The sequence below is a fragment of the Rhinolophus hipposideros genome (assembly GCF_964194185.1).
Source record: "Rhinolophus hipposideros genome assembly, chromosome: 15".
Classification (NCBI taxonomy): Eukaryota; Metazoa; Chordata; class Mammalia; order Chiroptera; family Rhinolophidae; genus Rhinolophus; species Rhinolophus hipposideros.
This window is the reverse complement of record NC_138061.1, coordinates 16,318,049-16,333,701: the sequence shown is the minus strand read 5'-3', so window position 1 is coordinate 16,333,701 and position 15,653 is coordinate 16,318,049. Positions and strand designations below refer to the sequence as shown.

At 34.8% G+C, this 15,653-nt stretch overlaps 1 protein-coding gene across 3 annotated transcripts in view; it reads left to right on the top strand.

Annotated features, from left to right (window-relative positions):
- Positions 1-15,653, top strand: part of SHOC2 (SHOC2 leucine rich repeat scaffold protein) — a 67,861-nt gene that overhangs the window by 11,391 nt on the left and 40,817 nt on the right. For all 3 annotated transcript variants that reach the window (XM_081073858.1, XM_081073859.1, XM_081073860.1), the window contains exon 2: positions 7,746-8,691. In XM_081073858.1, coding sequence (XP_080929984.1) covers positions 7,989-8,691 — 703 coding nt within the window. In that variant the 5' untranslated portion in view covers positions 7,746-7,988. The remainder of the gene's footprint in view (positions 1-7,745; positions 8,692-15,653) is intronic.

Sequence of the window (15,653 nt, the reverse complement as noted above, 5' to 3'; positions counted from 1 at the left end):
TTGGATTTTATCCTGAGGGCTGTGTTTATGGGGGTCACCTACTCTCCCCCCACGTATTTTAAATTGGACAGTAACCCGATTAGATTTGAGTATTTGAAAGGTCACTCTAATAATTACAGTGTACTGATTTGGTTAGGAACAGGACAGAGGAGTGGTTGTGGTAAGACCAGTTACAAAGCTATTAGAGTTGAGGATTCAGTGTACCCTGGGCCTGGGTAGTGGCTGTGAGAAGAGAAATGGAAGAGTCAGGAGAAATTTTGGGGGAAGAATGGATAGGATTTGGTGATTGTTAGGATGTGAGAGTTGAAGGAGGCAGAGTCAAGATGACTCCAGGATTCCTGACCCCCGCTACCCTTTTCGTTGATTTCTCCTTAGCTGCTATCTCTTTCAAGAAGCCTTTACCGGTTTTCCCCAACCTCCAACGCCGATTTAAGTGCCTTCTCTTTGTGCCTCAGCAGCTCTTACCACACTATGTTGTTGCCTTTTCTACTTGTTTGTGAGCTTACAGCCAAAGACTGTTGTGCCTTGTTATTATTGCATATTTACCACCTTGAACAATGCATTTTATTTGATAGTATGTGTTAAATAAAAGTTGACTGAATGAAAATATCATTTTTATATTTATAAAAATTTAAATATTTATAATTAGAAAAAAACTAGTTTTCCGAACTTCCAACAAACTTGGTTTATAACTTCAGTTAATCAGCTCATTCTGTGCACTTTTGCATATCTGTTGTAAAAACAATGCATGTTATGATTCAAATCTGAAGTGCTAGATATATTTAGTTCTTGGGCTATCATGGACAGATTTAAATGGGCTTTGATATTATGTTGACCTCTTGTATTATACATTCAGTTTACTTTATAAATAAATTTTTAATTACCTTTATCCTTTCCCACTTTAAAAGTCAACATAACCGAAGTATCACTGTTAGGTTTTTTTTTCTGTTGCAAAATGAAAATGGCTCCCTTCTCCCCCCCCCCAATTATGAAAGGAGTAAATATTTATTGTATACATTTAAAAATTAACATAGAGAGGCGGCCTGATGGCTCAGTTGGTTAGAGCGTGACCTCTGAACAAGAGGGTCGCTGGTTCGATTCCCACACGGGCCAGTGAGCTGCGCCCTCCACAACTAGATTGAAGGACTATGAGCTGCTCCTTAGCCCCCAGAGGGCGGCCAGATGGCTCAGTTGGTTAGAGCATGAGCTCTCAACAATGAGGTTGCCCGTTCACTTCCTGCGTGGGATGGTGGGCTGTGCCCCCTGCAACTAAGATTGAAAATAGCCACTGGACTCGGAGCTGAGCTGCGCCCTCCACAACTAGATTGAAGGACAATGACTTGGAGCTGGTGGGCCCTGGAGAAACATGCTGTTCCCCAATATTCCCCAATAAAATCTTTAGAAAACAAAACAAAACACAGAGATAAAGTGAAAACCATCCTAATACCTAAGGATAAACATTGCTATCATTTGTTGGGTGTTCTAGGCTTTTAATATTACATATATATTTATTAATGCCTCGATTAAGTTACAAGAAAAACCAACAGAGGAAATATTTATGGCATAACTATTAATATCCTCATTAATAAGTAAAATGTATTAATGTCATTCACATGAAGAATCCTGATAACTAGGTAGTATATAACCAAATAAATTGGGAAATCTTGTATATTATATTCTTCACAAATTATTATATTAAAAGCACTGATAATTTCTGCTATAAAGACACAGTATAATTATGTTTGAAACACCTTATCCTAAACCTATTTGACCATTGGACTAGATGTTGCAGAAATAGATTTTGGGAAATGCTGAGAATATATCACTGAACATTTTCAGATTAACATGTTAGGGTACTCCAAAACGTGTTTGCATGACAGTTACGATTACCGGTCGCCATGGGGACCTAATAAGCTTTTCTATGTGAATTAATAGTAACGACTGTCCTAGTACGTAGACATACTCAGGATACAAGTATAATTAGTTATGGTAGTATCTTTGCTACAATCCTGAGGGTTTGTTTTTTAAACTGGATATTTTGTTAGAATTGATCTTCCAGCCCTAAAGTTTTGAGTACCTAGTATGTGTTATACACCCAAAATTGGTCTTTGAAACTGCTTTCTGTTAAGACTTAGCAATAGGAATTTTAGAGCTTTAAGGTACTTGTGAGATCATGTGACCCCCAAACTAATTTTTCAGATAAAAAAGCTGAGGGTTAGAAGTGTAGCATTTGGGGGGCAGCTGGTTAGCTCAGTTGGTTAGAGCGGGGTGCTCTTAACAACAAGGTTGCTGGTTTGATCCCCGCAACTAGATTGAAACAACTACTTGACTTGGAGCTGATGGGTCTTGGAAAAACACACTTAAAAAAAAAAAAAGAAAGAAAAAAGGAAATAATGTCATTTGCCCAAGGTCACACTGTAATTTATCAAGGGGTTTGGAACTCAAATCCACAGCTCTTTTGGTCTTTTTTTCCTCTTTTTCTTCCCTACTGTATTTTCTTTTCAGTATATTATTTTTAATTATATTCCTTTTGAGATGGAAATAGCTAGGAGATACCTCCATGTAACATGAGAATTGAAGGTAGAGACTGAGATAGATTTAAGGTGGGTCAAATTCAAAATAGAACTCCCCAGGTAAGTCTCTGGACATCCAGTTCCCCCTCTCATTTAACCGAATTATTCTTTTTCTTTTAGGCAAGAGAAAAATAGTTTTGAAATATGCATGTACTCTTAACAATATTACTACTAAGGAATAATCAGTGCTAGTTTTTAAGAATCGGTGTGTGGACCAAGGGTACGTGCGTCGGGTTCTTTGCTGAATTGAGCTGCATCATCCCTTCCCTAGTGGTCAGTTGTGGAAACATTTATGTATGGATTCTACTGTTAATGAAAACGTAGACCTAAACGACTACAGAGTTAAACTCGATGGTGCTGAATTTAAACAAATTTATAAAATGCATTCCTTTTATCATACTTTTCAGAAAGATACCGTTCAGTAAAATTAATTGAACTCAAGGTTATATGGATTATGCATTTAGACACACAATAATACATTATTGGAAGGAATTTTTAAATGCAAGAATGATCAATAAACTACTAGTGTGATCTAAAGGATTAGGTCTTAGGGGGAAATTTTTTTTAAAGATACTTAGATTTTTCTATAGTGTTTTATTGGTTCTTTTTAGTCAGTGTTTCCTCATGCTATAGAAAGCAGTCCTACCTTTTCAAATCTTGTTCTGTCAAAAATTGTCCTTGGTTCATGTATCTGATCCTGATTATTTATACCTACTTAATGTACTCTGAAATAGTAAAGTGGTTAAGGTATGGGTTTGGAGTGAGAACTATGTTAGTCCTTTGATTTTGCCAATTACGTTCTGTGTAATCTTTGATAAGTCATTTGATTTCTTTTGAGCTTCAGTTTCATTGTCTGTAAACGGGGGGTGAGGGTGGAATAGCCTGCCTCAGAATGATTGTAAGGAAACGAAGAGATAACAGCTAAAAACACTTAGCACGGTGCCTGGCATATACAAGTTCTTAATAAATATTATCTGCTGTTTATTAGTGTTATTGTCAGATTCACACCATGCTGTTAGGCAAATAATTTAATTTTTGTAAATCTTGGTTAACTCATCTGTTAATGGGAATAGCACTACCTATTTCACAGGGTTATTTTGGGACTCAAATGTACTCACGTGGCAGTAGTTTATAAACTCTCAGCCTGAACTGAGGTAACAAGTCATACATCATTAGGACTGGGCAGGTAAAAAGAGAGAGTAGAGATTTGCCTTTTGGAAAGGGTTTACTGAGGGCTTGAAGACAGATCTGTCTTCCTTCAGTACTGGCAGCCTGAGGCACATGCAGACACACACACAAGTTCCTTTCCAGGTCAGTCAGGCCAAGAATGTTTACTGTTCCATGAGTGTCCTCCATGTAGCGCTCCTAAGATCCTAGATGAACAATCTGTGGCAGAGTCCAAGCTCTCTTAGCTCACTACACATGCCCCTTTATGATTTGGTCTCAACCTCCATTTCTTTACCTAATTCCCTGCCATTCTCTCTCTCTCTCTCTCTCTCTCTCTCATCACCTCCAACTCCTGTGTCGTTCAAGAGAGAGGAATAGGCACTTAAATGAAGAGTTTGGGGTATATTTTTTTATTTCTTCTGTGCTCTTACACCAATGTGTAACTCTCACATTTATGTTTTTCTTCAATCAACCAACCAAACAAAAAAAATACCCAAATTAATCATATTATGAAGAAGCCACATTTTCAGAAAGGCATTTCTGGATTGTATGCCCATCAGCAGACTATGAGAGTGTCCATTTCTCTGTATCCTCAGCAGCACTATTCTTTTTATATTTTCATCAATTTGATAGCTGTAACATTATTTCTCATATGTTTAAATAAATGTTGTTCTAATGACTAGTGAAGATACTAGATCTTTCAAACAGCCAGGGGAGAAACCCAGAGTTCATTTGAGCATTTGCTTCAAAATGGAAACATATCTTTGGACTCTGATTCAGCTTAGTAAACATTGAGTTAGCATTCTACCTTACCTTGGTTTTACCCTTAACTATAGCTTAGAAACCGGTCTTAAGCGGTCTATAGCGGTCTTAAATTTGATTTTCTTCAGTCCTTTATGTACTCGTATGTCTAATCTGTATATGTAAATGTCCACAGGCAGTATGTATTTTTGTGTATTTTAAAACTTTATACAGAAGGAGCCATTCTTTATATATCATTTTGCAACTTACATGTCTTTGTTGTTGTTATTCACCATTGTTTCTGAGGTTTGTCCCTATTGCTTCTGGTAGGTGTCGTGATTTTTTATCACAGTGTCGTATGACCTTGCCATAGAGGCTCCTTGTGTAAGTGTGTAGAAGTTTGCATACTGTAAATACCTAGAAGTAGACTTGGTGGAGATAATGGGTAGATGTCGGTATTTGGAGATTCATCAGATATTTGCCAAATCGCTCTCCAACATAGTTTTAACACTTGATACTTTTACTGGCAGAGTTTTTCCAGCTCTATATTATTTAACAACTGTTGGTTTTATCAGACTTTTATACTTGCTAACCAGATGGCAGTAATATCTCTTTGTATTTCCCTAATTGCTAGTGATATTGAGTAGTTTTGAAACAATACTTATTGGCCATTTCAGTATTTTCTCCTGTGAATTGCTGGGCCACTTTTAGCACAATATTTGTCTTCATGGATGTCCTCTCACCTTGCTTGTATTCTTCACTCTCCATGCCATGCCTCTGACCCTTTAACCACCCAGCTCTCCAAGTAGACATCTTCCTCACTTCTGCCTCTTAGAATCCAGCATCTTACACTGGTCTGTCACCACCTGGGGATGCTCTTCTTACCCCATTCAGGTGATGGTTCTCCACACTGAGCCATCCTCCCCTGAGGACACCCGTCCCCACCTCACGTGGCCTCTGACACCTCTTGTAGGTGGCCAACATACACTGATGGTCCACTGTGTCCTGGTTGGGCTCTAATATCCCCCCCCAGCAAGCTGCCCTTTGTGGGATTGTCTTTCTCAGCTCACCCAGACTCTGAAATCCAAGATGGGGTGAGTCTTCTGTACTCCCACCCTCTTCAGTCTGCCTGGGCTCTGACTTGCTGCTATGGGACATTTTGACTTCTCACCTTCTGCCATCACTGGGTTGGATGCCCACCTTGCTCTGCAATACTCAGTTGCTTTAGTACTGACTTGTTCAGGATGGGGAATAGGTGTGTTTAATTTTTTGATACTCAAAAATGTTATTGCAGTTTTATTAAAGAAAAATACATCCTAACAGAAACAAATAAGCATATATGAAAGACAAGTATATTGCTGTTGTGGAAGTTAATAAGAATTTGAGGTGTGTAAAGATTTACCTAGGAACTGAAAAATAAAACCAATCATTTAAAAAACAGTATGTTATATAACGATAGACATTCATAGGAGCTTCTGGGAGGTACTTAGCCTAGTGAGAGGGATGTAGGAAAGACTTCCTGGAAAAAGGGACTCCTTAGGAGTGTTAAAAGATGTCTATGGGTTCATCTGGAAAGGAGGTGCCTGGAAAAGGAAGAAGTTTGAGGGATGTATAGGGAAGGCATGTAGGCAGAGGAGGAAACAGCAAGAATATAGGCATGGAGGGAGGAAAACAGTACCATATGTTCAGGAAACAGAACACTGGTGAGGATAGTATATAAACAGTGTGGCCAGAGAGATTAGGGAGTAGAGATGGAGAAGAAGAAAGGATCATCGAAGCAGAGGGAGCAGGCTGAATGAAGACACGGTAATGCGAAAGCACTTTACAAGCAGACTGTGTCGATAGTCTGATAAGACTGGAAGGGAGAGTGTATTGATACAAGTGGTAAACCTGGAAAAGACAGAATTTGAAGCCTGATTATGGAGAAACCCAATATATGTTTATACAGATGTATAAGTATGTGTATATATGTGTGTGTTTTTAGTATGTGAGTGATTTCAAACCAATGATTTCTCAAAAGTGCTAGAGCATATGTCACTTATCTGAGGACTTGACATATATCTTATTATTACTTAGTTGTCATATGTGAATATTTTGGCTGACCTGTAACCTCTAAACTGTAATCTTGTATAGGGTGAGGCTCACATCCTCTATATTGAAATTTTTAGCACAGTTGTGAGCACTTAGACTATCAGATGCTTTTAGTGGTTTGATACAATTTTATTTACTTCTTTTTAACCTCTTAAGCTGATCAGGTGAGATGTTGTAGTTTTGTCTTTAAGCTTTAAGCCCTGGTACCAAATAAAGACCAGTTAGTTATAAAACTCATAATGGAGTCACAAAACAAAAATTACAGTTTAAATTTTGAAATGCTTAGGGAGGAGTAGCTCCTTCACAAAGATTTTACTCATCTTTTCAGCCTTTGTGAATCCCCTTGCTCAGTCATTTTATCAGTGAACTATTTTCTACTTTTAAGAACCCTTAAGAATTCTCACTTTTCCAGTTCTTAGACTACAGACAGGATTGAAGGTTGGTCCCTAGATCTACTTGCATTACAGTCACCTAGGATGCTTATTTAAGTGCAGATTCTTCATACCCTTTTTCTTGAACTGTTTGCTGTTCTCCATACATATTTCGCTTTGCTCATTTTGTTCTGTTAACAGACTGCTCTCCATTCTGTCATCACCTTTGAAATCCTTTGTGTTGCTTAAAGCGATCTGGTAATTAGTTACAGATAAAGCAGTTTTAGTGTAGTTGTTAGGAACACAGGCAGTGAATACATCCATTGGAATCTCAGTTCTGTCACTTTTCCAAGACCACAAAGTTAGTTTCTTAAAAATATTTCTGTGCTTCAATGTCCCTATGTATAAAATGGGGACAACAGTTTATCTCATAGGGCTGGTAAATGTATCAAATGAATTAATATTTGTAAATTCCTTATCATAGAGCTTGTACATAGAAAGCACTCAAACATTATCTGCTGTTGGGACTTCTCCCCCTTTTCAGCTCTTACAAAGTTTTGTACTATAGTAACTTGTACACTTATCTTACCTCTTCCTGTTGGATTGTAAATATACTTTAAAGGTAGGGCCTGCCTTATTAATTTTTATAGTTTTTCAATGGATTTTCCCTAATAGTTTGATAAATATTATATCAAATCATGGAAAATGGCAAAATTATCAGTAAGATTGTTTTTTCAGAGCCCATTTGCTTAATATAAATTACAATTTCAAGTATTAATACTCTCTTTGTTTTATATTTCAGGAATTCTAATGAATCATTGACCAGCACCACTTTACCAGTTGGAATGAGTTACCAGAAATGGGCATAGTGCTTTTAGATCCAACATGTAACAGATGGCTATTACTCCATGGTGATTGCTTCTTCAAGCCAACACCTTTTTTGATTCTGTAGGATCTTTGTTTCTTCATCTTTGAATTCCAACTGCTATTTTTGGCAAGTAAAATAAAAGGAGTTCATGTAGTTTTTGCCCAAGCTTGAGTCACCATGAGTAGTAGTTTAGGAAAAGAAAAAGACTCTAAAGAGAAAGATCCCAAAGTACCATCAGCTAAGGAAAGAGAAAAGGAGGCAAAAGCCTCTGGAGGTTTTGGAAAAGAGAGCAAAGAAAAAGAACCTAAGACCAAAGGGAAAGATGCCAAAGATGGAAAGAAGGACTCCAGTGCTGCCCAACCAGGGGTGGCTTTTTCAGTTGACAATACGATCAAACGGCCAAATCCAGCACCTGGGACTAGAAAAAAATCTAGCAATGCAGAGGTGATTAAAGAGCTCAACAAATGTCGGGAAGAGAATTCAATGCGTTTGGACTTATCCAAGAGGTCTATACACATATTGCCATCATCAATCAAAGAGTTAACTCAATTAACAGAACTTTATTTATATAGCAACAAATTGCAGTCCCTCCCAGCAGAAGTGGGCTGTCTAGTAAATCTCATGACACTGGCTCTAAGTGAAAATTCACTTACCAGTTTGCCTGACTCTCTTGATAACTTGAAGAAGCTGCGGATGCTTGATTTACGGCACAATAAACTGAGAGAAATTCCTTCAGTGGTGTACAGGCTAGATTCTCTCACCACTCTTTATCTTCGCTTTAATCGTATAACTACTGTGGAAAAGGACATCAAAAACCTGTCAAAACTCAGCATGCTTAGCATTCGAGAGAACAAAATCAAACAACTACCTGCTGAAATTGGTAAGAGGCCTTGGTTTACTATTATTTGTAGTACTTGTTATGGCTAAATAATTTAGTGAGTGCTTTTCCATATCAGAAAATACCTGATACTAGCCTAGAAACATCTGGTTCCTAAATTCCATCTTCTTAGGGTTTATTTTAATTATTCAGTTTTAGCAATATTAATAGTACATAGTTTGAGATTTTTTTATAGATTTAATAGTGAGTTAGAATATAGATGTAATTGGGCCTTTTTCACATAAACCTAGGCTTTCATTTTCATTGAAGAAAAAGTGAATTTGAAGCAGAAAAAAAATGTTTGCCTAATTTTTAAGTTGTTGCTACCTATTTTAAAAGTGTTTACAGATATAATTTTATTAGATGCATTAAGGCTACATTTACATTTTTCCATTTTCTGACTTTCCCTTTACCTGAAAAATGTTTGTTTAAATTCACATCACTGTTCTACCTAAGTACTACAAAAGATTGGCATATCAGAGCCTTGTGAAAAAGCAGTGTCATAGGAAAATTGAAGAATATTTTTTAATTTTGAAAGTATTCACATATTCATTAAAAACAATCCAAGAATACAGAAAAGTAGAAAAGTCTCCTACAGTAAATGCAATACTGTTGACATCTTGGTAGGTTTCATTCCAGTTTTTGTATATAAAGCCAAATTGTACTGAAACAAAGGAATGTTTTTAGAAGAATGTATAAACAAGTCAGTAAAAAAAAAATTATTTTAATATTTTTAATTATGGAAAATCTTAAAAACATTTGGAATATAATAAACCATTGACAATCAATTTCGTGAAATTGATTAAGGTATTGTCTATGGGCCCTTTTTTAAGATTTTAAAAAATTGATATGAAAATTGATTATGCAACATTTTAAGGAAACTTTTCCTTTTGTGTGAAAGGCAAATTTATTCTGAATAAAGCAGGTGAATTAAATATATTGTTGCTCTGAGCATTGGTGTTATAGTGGGTGATAAAGGAAACTTTCTGTTTTTAGCCTCTGCAACTTTGTAGAGATATAATATTCTGTGGGTTTAAAAATTTTTTTTATCTAGCTTTGAAAAAGATGCAATTTAGGTATGATGTTCTACTACATTTTACTTTAACCAGACACTTAAAATCTTAGTTAATTTTAGTTTAATTAAATGTACATGAAAATCCATCGTAGATTTTTCAAGCAATGCACTGTATTTAAAACATATGATTCACTCATGAGATATTAAAATATTCCCAGGAATTTGAATGGAAATGCTCCTTTCCATGTTTTCAGATAGGGATGTGGTTATTGAATGACTTGATTTCATACCAGATTCAGTCATAATTTGACCTGCATGTATGGCTCATTGTGGAATAGATTTATAGGCTATTGGAGACAGAAATACAGAGTTTTTATATAGAAATAAAAAATGTTATTTCCTGTCTTTGTTCTTGTTGTTTTGTGTATGTATTGTACTCCACCCTAAAACTTTGGCTTTAATTCATATGAAGTCTCTCTTTAACGATTTTTTTTTTGTAGAGATGTTATCAAAATATCTGAGAATTAAAAACACACATTTCTTACGCAAGAAATTGTTTCGTAGGATTTTAAATTTTCCTCAGTCATTCTTGAGCATATAGCTATTTAAGCATTTTTACGAAAAGAGTGAATGTATTTTTGCAAATTGGCAAATTTTGGGGTGGCTGGTTAACTCAGTTGGTTAGAGCACGATGCTCTTAACACCAGGGTTGCTGGTTCGATCCCCATGTGGACCAGTGTGAGCTGCGCCCTCCACAACTAGATTGAAACAACTGCTTGACTAGGATCTGATGGCTCCTGGAAAAACACACTGAAAATAAAAAATAAAATAAAATAAAATAAATTGGCAAATTTTATTTAATTAAATGATTGGTATTTGTGGCTGCCTAACTTTTTACCTTTATTTCTAAATTTGTAATTTTAAAAATAACTGTAGAATTTTTTAAAATGAGCAACCGGCCATTATTAGTGACATTATTAAAGTTTGTTGTAATTTCTGTATTTCTATAAAACTACTAACTTCATAAATGTTATTTATTTTATTCCAAGCAGGGCATCCTAGAAAGTAAACTGTTTTTAAACATAAAACAATATTTCTTATAAGGAGTTAAGATTTATAAGGTTTAACTTAGATGCATGGATTAGGGCAAACATTGCAAAAGTGTACATTATCTGTTTCCTTATAGGGAACAAAAACAAGAGGTCCAGTAAAAATGACGTAATCATAATAATAAGCATAGTTGTTTTAGCACAATGTTATATACCATGTACTGTTCTGTACATTTATTATCTCATTAAATTCTTACAGTAACCCAATGAAATAGGTACTTCTCCCCCCATTGTACTGAAGAAGAAACTGAAAATGTAAAGAGATTAGATAATTTACTAAAGAGCATGCAGCTAGGAAGTTAATTGGCAGTCAGAATTTGAAACGACATCTTACTGTACTGTCCCCACTAGTCTAGAAAAGTGGATCCCACTCCCATTGATTATGATTTAGTGGAAAAATAAGCTGGGTTATTTAATGGTCTGGCAGGTCTAGGGGATCTGTACTTTTAAAGAATAAGCTGGGTTATTCTATGTGTGTAGCTGTTGTTGAAAGCCAATGCATTAGATTTTTTTTTGAGGCGGGGAGCAACTTAATTGAGATAGAATTCATATACCATATAATTCATGCATTTAAAGTGTACAATTCAATGGCTATTAGCATGTTCACAGAGTGGTGCAACCATCACAAACAATTTTAGAACATTTTTATCACTCTAAAAAGAAACTGTACCCTTTAACAGTCACCCCATTCCTATTTTCTCCCAACCCCTAGCCTTAGGCAAATGCTGATCTACTTTCTGTTTCTATAGATTTTCCTTTCTGGACATTTCATATAAATGGAATCATACAAAATGTTTGGTTTTGGTGATTGGCTTCTTTCACTTAGCATAATGTCTTCAAAATTCATCCAGGTTGTAGCGTGTATCAGTATTTCATTTCTTTTTATTGCTGAATCTATTCCACAGCATGAATATACCACATTTTATTTATCCATTCATTGGTTGTGTTGAACATTTGGGTTGTTCCCACTTTCTGGCTATTATCAATAAAATCACTGAACGTTTCTGTACAAGCTTTTTTATTTTTATTTTTTTTAAATTAGTTTCAGGTGTACAAAAACGCAATAGTTAGACATTCAACTCCTCACAAAATGATAACCCGTCTCCCCCAATCTATTGCCCCTCTGACATTGTATATATCTATTACAATTCCATTAACTCTATTCCCTATGCTGTACTCCATATCCCATGACTATATATATATATGTATGTTAAATTATAGTTGACATACATTATTATTTAGCTTGTACAAATTTTTGTGTGGACATTTGTTATTTGTTTTCATTTCTCTTAGGTATGTACCTAGAAGTGGAATTACTCAGTTATATGGTAACTCTATGTTTAACATTTTGAAGAACTACTAGGTTGTTTTCCCAAGTGGCTGCACCCTTTTACATTCCCATCAGCAGTGTATGAGGGTTCCAATTACTCTACATCCTCAACATCATTGTTGTTATCTCTCTTTTTATTATAGCCATCCCATGACTGTGACGTGGTATTCTATTATGGTTTTGATTTGCAGTTCTCTCATGACTATAGACTTGTTCTTAAATCTTGAAAGCTATCTTTTATTATAAAGGAAAGACAGAAACAGTTATTTTCTGTGACGCAGATCTTGCTTTCCTACTTTTTTAAATAAAATCTCTAAAATCCCTAGCTCCTTTGAGAATATTTACAAAATAAGACCCAAGCACAAAGATCAAGTAAAATGGAAATTTGACATTTTATTGCTGAAACCCATGAGAGAATTTATATTTCAAAAATATACGCTAATTATCGTTTTGTTAAACTTCGCACTTATACATTTTGGATCCACGTTATTATAGGTATATATTAGATTTATATTATGCATATTAAATGCTTATTCTCTGTTTTATGAGTATACGGCTTTCAATTATACCATCCGGTTTGTGTTCAGCAGTATGTTTGAGAAATTAGAAGTTTTTGAAATATAGCCTAATATTTAATTTAAACTGTCTATTTGAAATTTAACTATCATGCAAGGTTGTATTGTGCTGTTGCTTTAGTAGGGAAATTATATTAAAATCAGAAACTCTATCTGTTTGAGCATGAATGGCATTTTTATTAATGCCATGTGATTTTATACCAGTGATAAATATTCACATGGGTGAACACTGGCAGAAAACATTGTAAAAGGATACTGAACAGACAATACACGTATGCATATGAAGAGCCAGAGATACAATATCAGACGGTAGCCAAGAAAACTCTACATTTGGTAATATTTATTTACTTTTCTCCTTTTGTATAAAGCATGTCTTTTTGTGTTAAGTTGATAGACAGAAATCTTAGTTATTGCTTTCTTTTATAAATCAGTGTTCCGTTCTTCTCACCAATACTTTTCACCATTTGTAATCTTGAAAGAGACTCTTCATTGTACACCAAAAGAGTCAAGAAATCATGTTTTCAGAGGGAAAACAGGAAACAACAACTTTCTCCCTCCCAAACTGGTTTCTTTGAGTTTCATGTTAGAGATGTGATTTTGTAAAACAATTTTTTTTTTTTTGCCTCAGTGGATCAGCATGAGGGCCATCAGGTAGTCAGTTTGAATAGTTAAGCAGTGTAGTTCAGGAGACTCTGGACAATGAAGTTTTAAAGAATTTTATTCTTCTAGAAAGGAAGTGGTTCTTCTTTGAAACCAGAAATAAACTCCATTTTTGTCTCATACTAATATTCCTACAATTTATTTTCCTTTATTAAATTATGGCCTAGTTTAGGATTTCTCTTTCAAGTTTCACCCTTATTTATTCTTTATGAAACAGCTAAGTTAGAGAGATTTAAAAAAAAAATCTTTTCTTCTACATTGTGTATTCAATAAAATGCTACATCATTTATAGAGTATACAATTTCACGTGAATTTCTCAAGGGGAATGGTCTGATATATTAAAGTATATGCTTTTTAAGAACCCAGATCATTTTTACCCATTTAAAAATCAACTCTCACAGCATTCAGATACATGAAAAAGTAGTAGAATTAGCAATTTTTAAAAACCTATTTGGCTTAGTAACATTTATTGAAATAAAAACTGATTTCCTATGTAGACAATAAATGATAGGTTTTCAGTGAACAGTGCCTTGAAGTGAATTTAATGAAGCTGAATACTGTTACCCATTTTTCGGTATTATCTCAAATTGTAACCTTCAATCCCTAAAATTCTTGAAATTCTCTCAGGACTGCAAAGGGTGTTACAATTGCTTTCATGGTCCAGGTAACATTATTTAATGATCTCATTTGAGTATTTTGTACAAGTGTTAATGAATAACTTAGTTTGGTAGGAAAAAGAAATCAGGAAAGGGCATTCCGAGTTGTTACTCAGTAACTCCTTTTGACTGGGATTCAGTATGAAACCCGCGAGACTTAGAAATGAACTGTTAACTTAGTTTATTGTTATCAAATTGTCATGTCTTTCATTAAACAGCAAAAACCTGGAAAAGTTTATTATTATTGCTAAAAGAAACAATAGGAGAACAGAAAAAATAGCACTTGAGCCATCTGAGGATTTTATAGGATACCGTTGACTTCCAGTACTGCTGAGGTGTGGGGAAGAGGGCGATTACTGTCCTCTGGTGAGAGCATGCTACTCATTCAAAGGAATATGGACTCTTGTCCATGTTGCTTAGTTGCAGAAGCAGTTGCTTAGAAGAGCTACTGAAGTCTTCCTTGCAATGAAAGGCAGATTAAGCCTATAAGGCAAATTTAAATGTATAAATTCTGACCCAAGTCCCTAAATCTGTTCAAGGTTATGTCATAGGTATTTCCAGCCCTTGTTAATATGTAGTTTTACAAATAAATGTATTTTAGTAAGATTTGATGTGATTTTAATAGAGCTAAACTTTGTTTGAAAAACATCTAAGATCAGGAATAGGATTTATTTTTAAAATGTAAGCATCCTTAATGTGAGTCAAATGATAGTGTAGGGGAAAGTCACAACTTATTAAACAAACAAACCTAAATGATTTGTTTACCAGTGTTTGCCTATTAATACGTTGTAATAGAGCCTTTTTATATGTTGCTAGATTTAATTTACTAAAAATTGTTAAGGATTTTCACATCTATATTCATCATGGATACTGATCTGTAATTTTTTTTTTAATGGTTTGCTATTAGGGTAATGCTAGCTTCATATTGTGGTAGGAGTTGGATAATTTTTTTATGTTCTGGTAGAGTTTGCATAGAATTAGTATTATTTTCTCAAATGTTTAGGAGAATTATTCGTTATGTAATCTAGGACTATGGGTTTTTTTGCAGGAAGGGTTTTAGTTACTAATGTAATTTAGTTAATACAGGGTTATTTGGGTTTTCTATTTCTTCTCAATTGAATTTTGGTAGTTTGAATATATCAGAAAGCGTTTGCCTGTTTTATAAAATTTGTCGAATTTTTTGGCATAACATTCATAACATTCTTCATTATTTTTTTAATACTTGTAATATATGTAATTGTGTCCCTCTTTCATTCTTGATATTGGTAATATGGGTCTTCTTTCTTTGCGTGATCAGTCTGGCTAGAGGTGTATCAATTTTATCCGTCTTTTAAAAAAACCAGCTTTTGGTGTTTTTTCCCCTAATATATATTTTTTGTTGTTGTTATTTTGTTTGTGCTCTTCAATATTTAGTTCCCTATTACTTTAAGTTTAATATGCTTTTCTTTGTCTACGTTCTTAAATTGTTAGATTGATTTTAGACTTTCTTTTCATTATTCAGTTGGCCCTTGAACAACATGGGTTTGAACTGCTTGGATCCATTCACGTGTGGATTTTTTCCAATAACTACACAATTGGCCCTCTGTATCCTCGGGTTTCATATACAGGGATACAAAACAA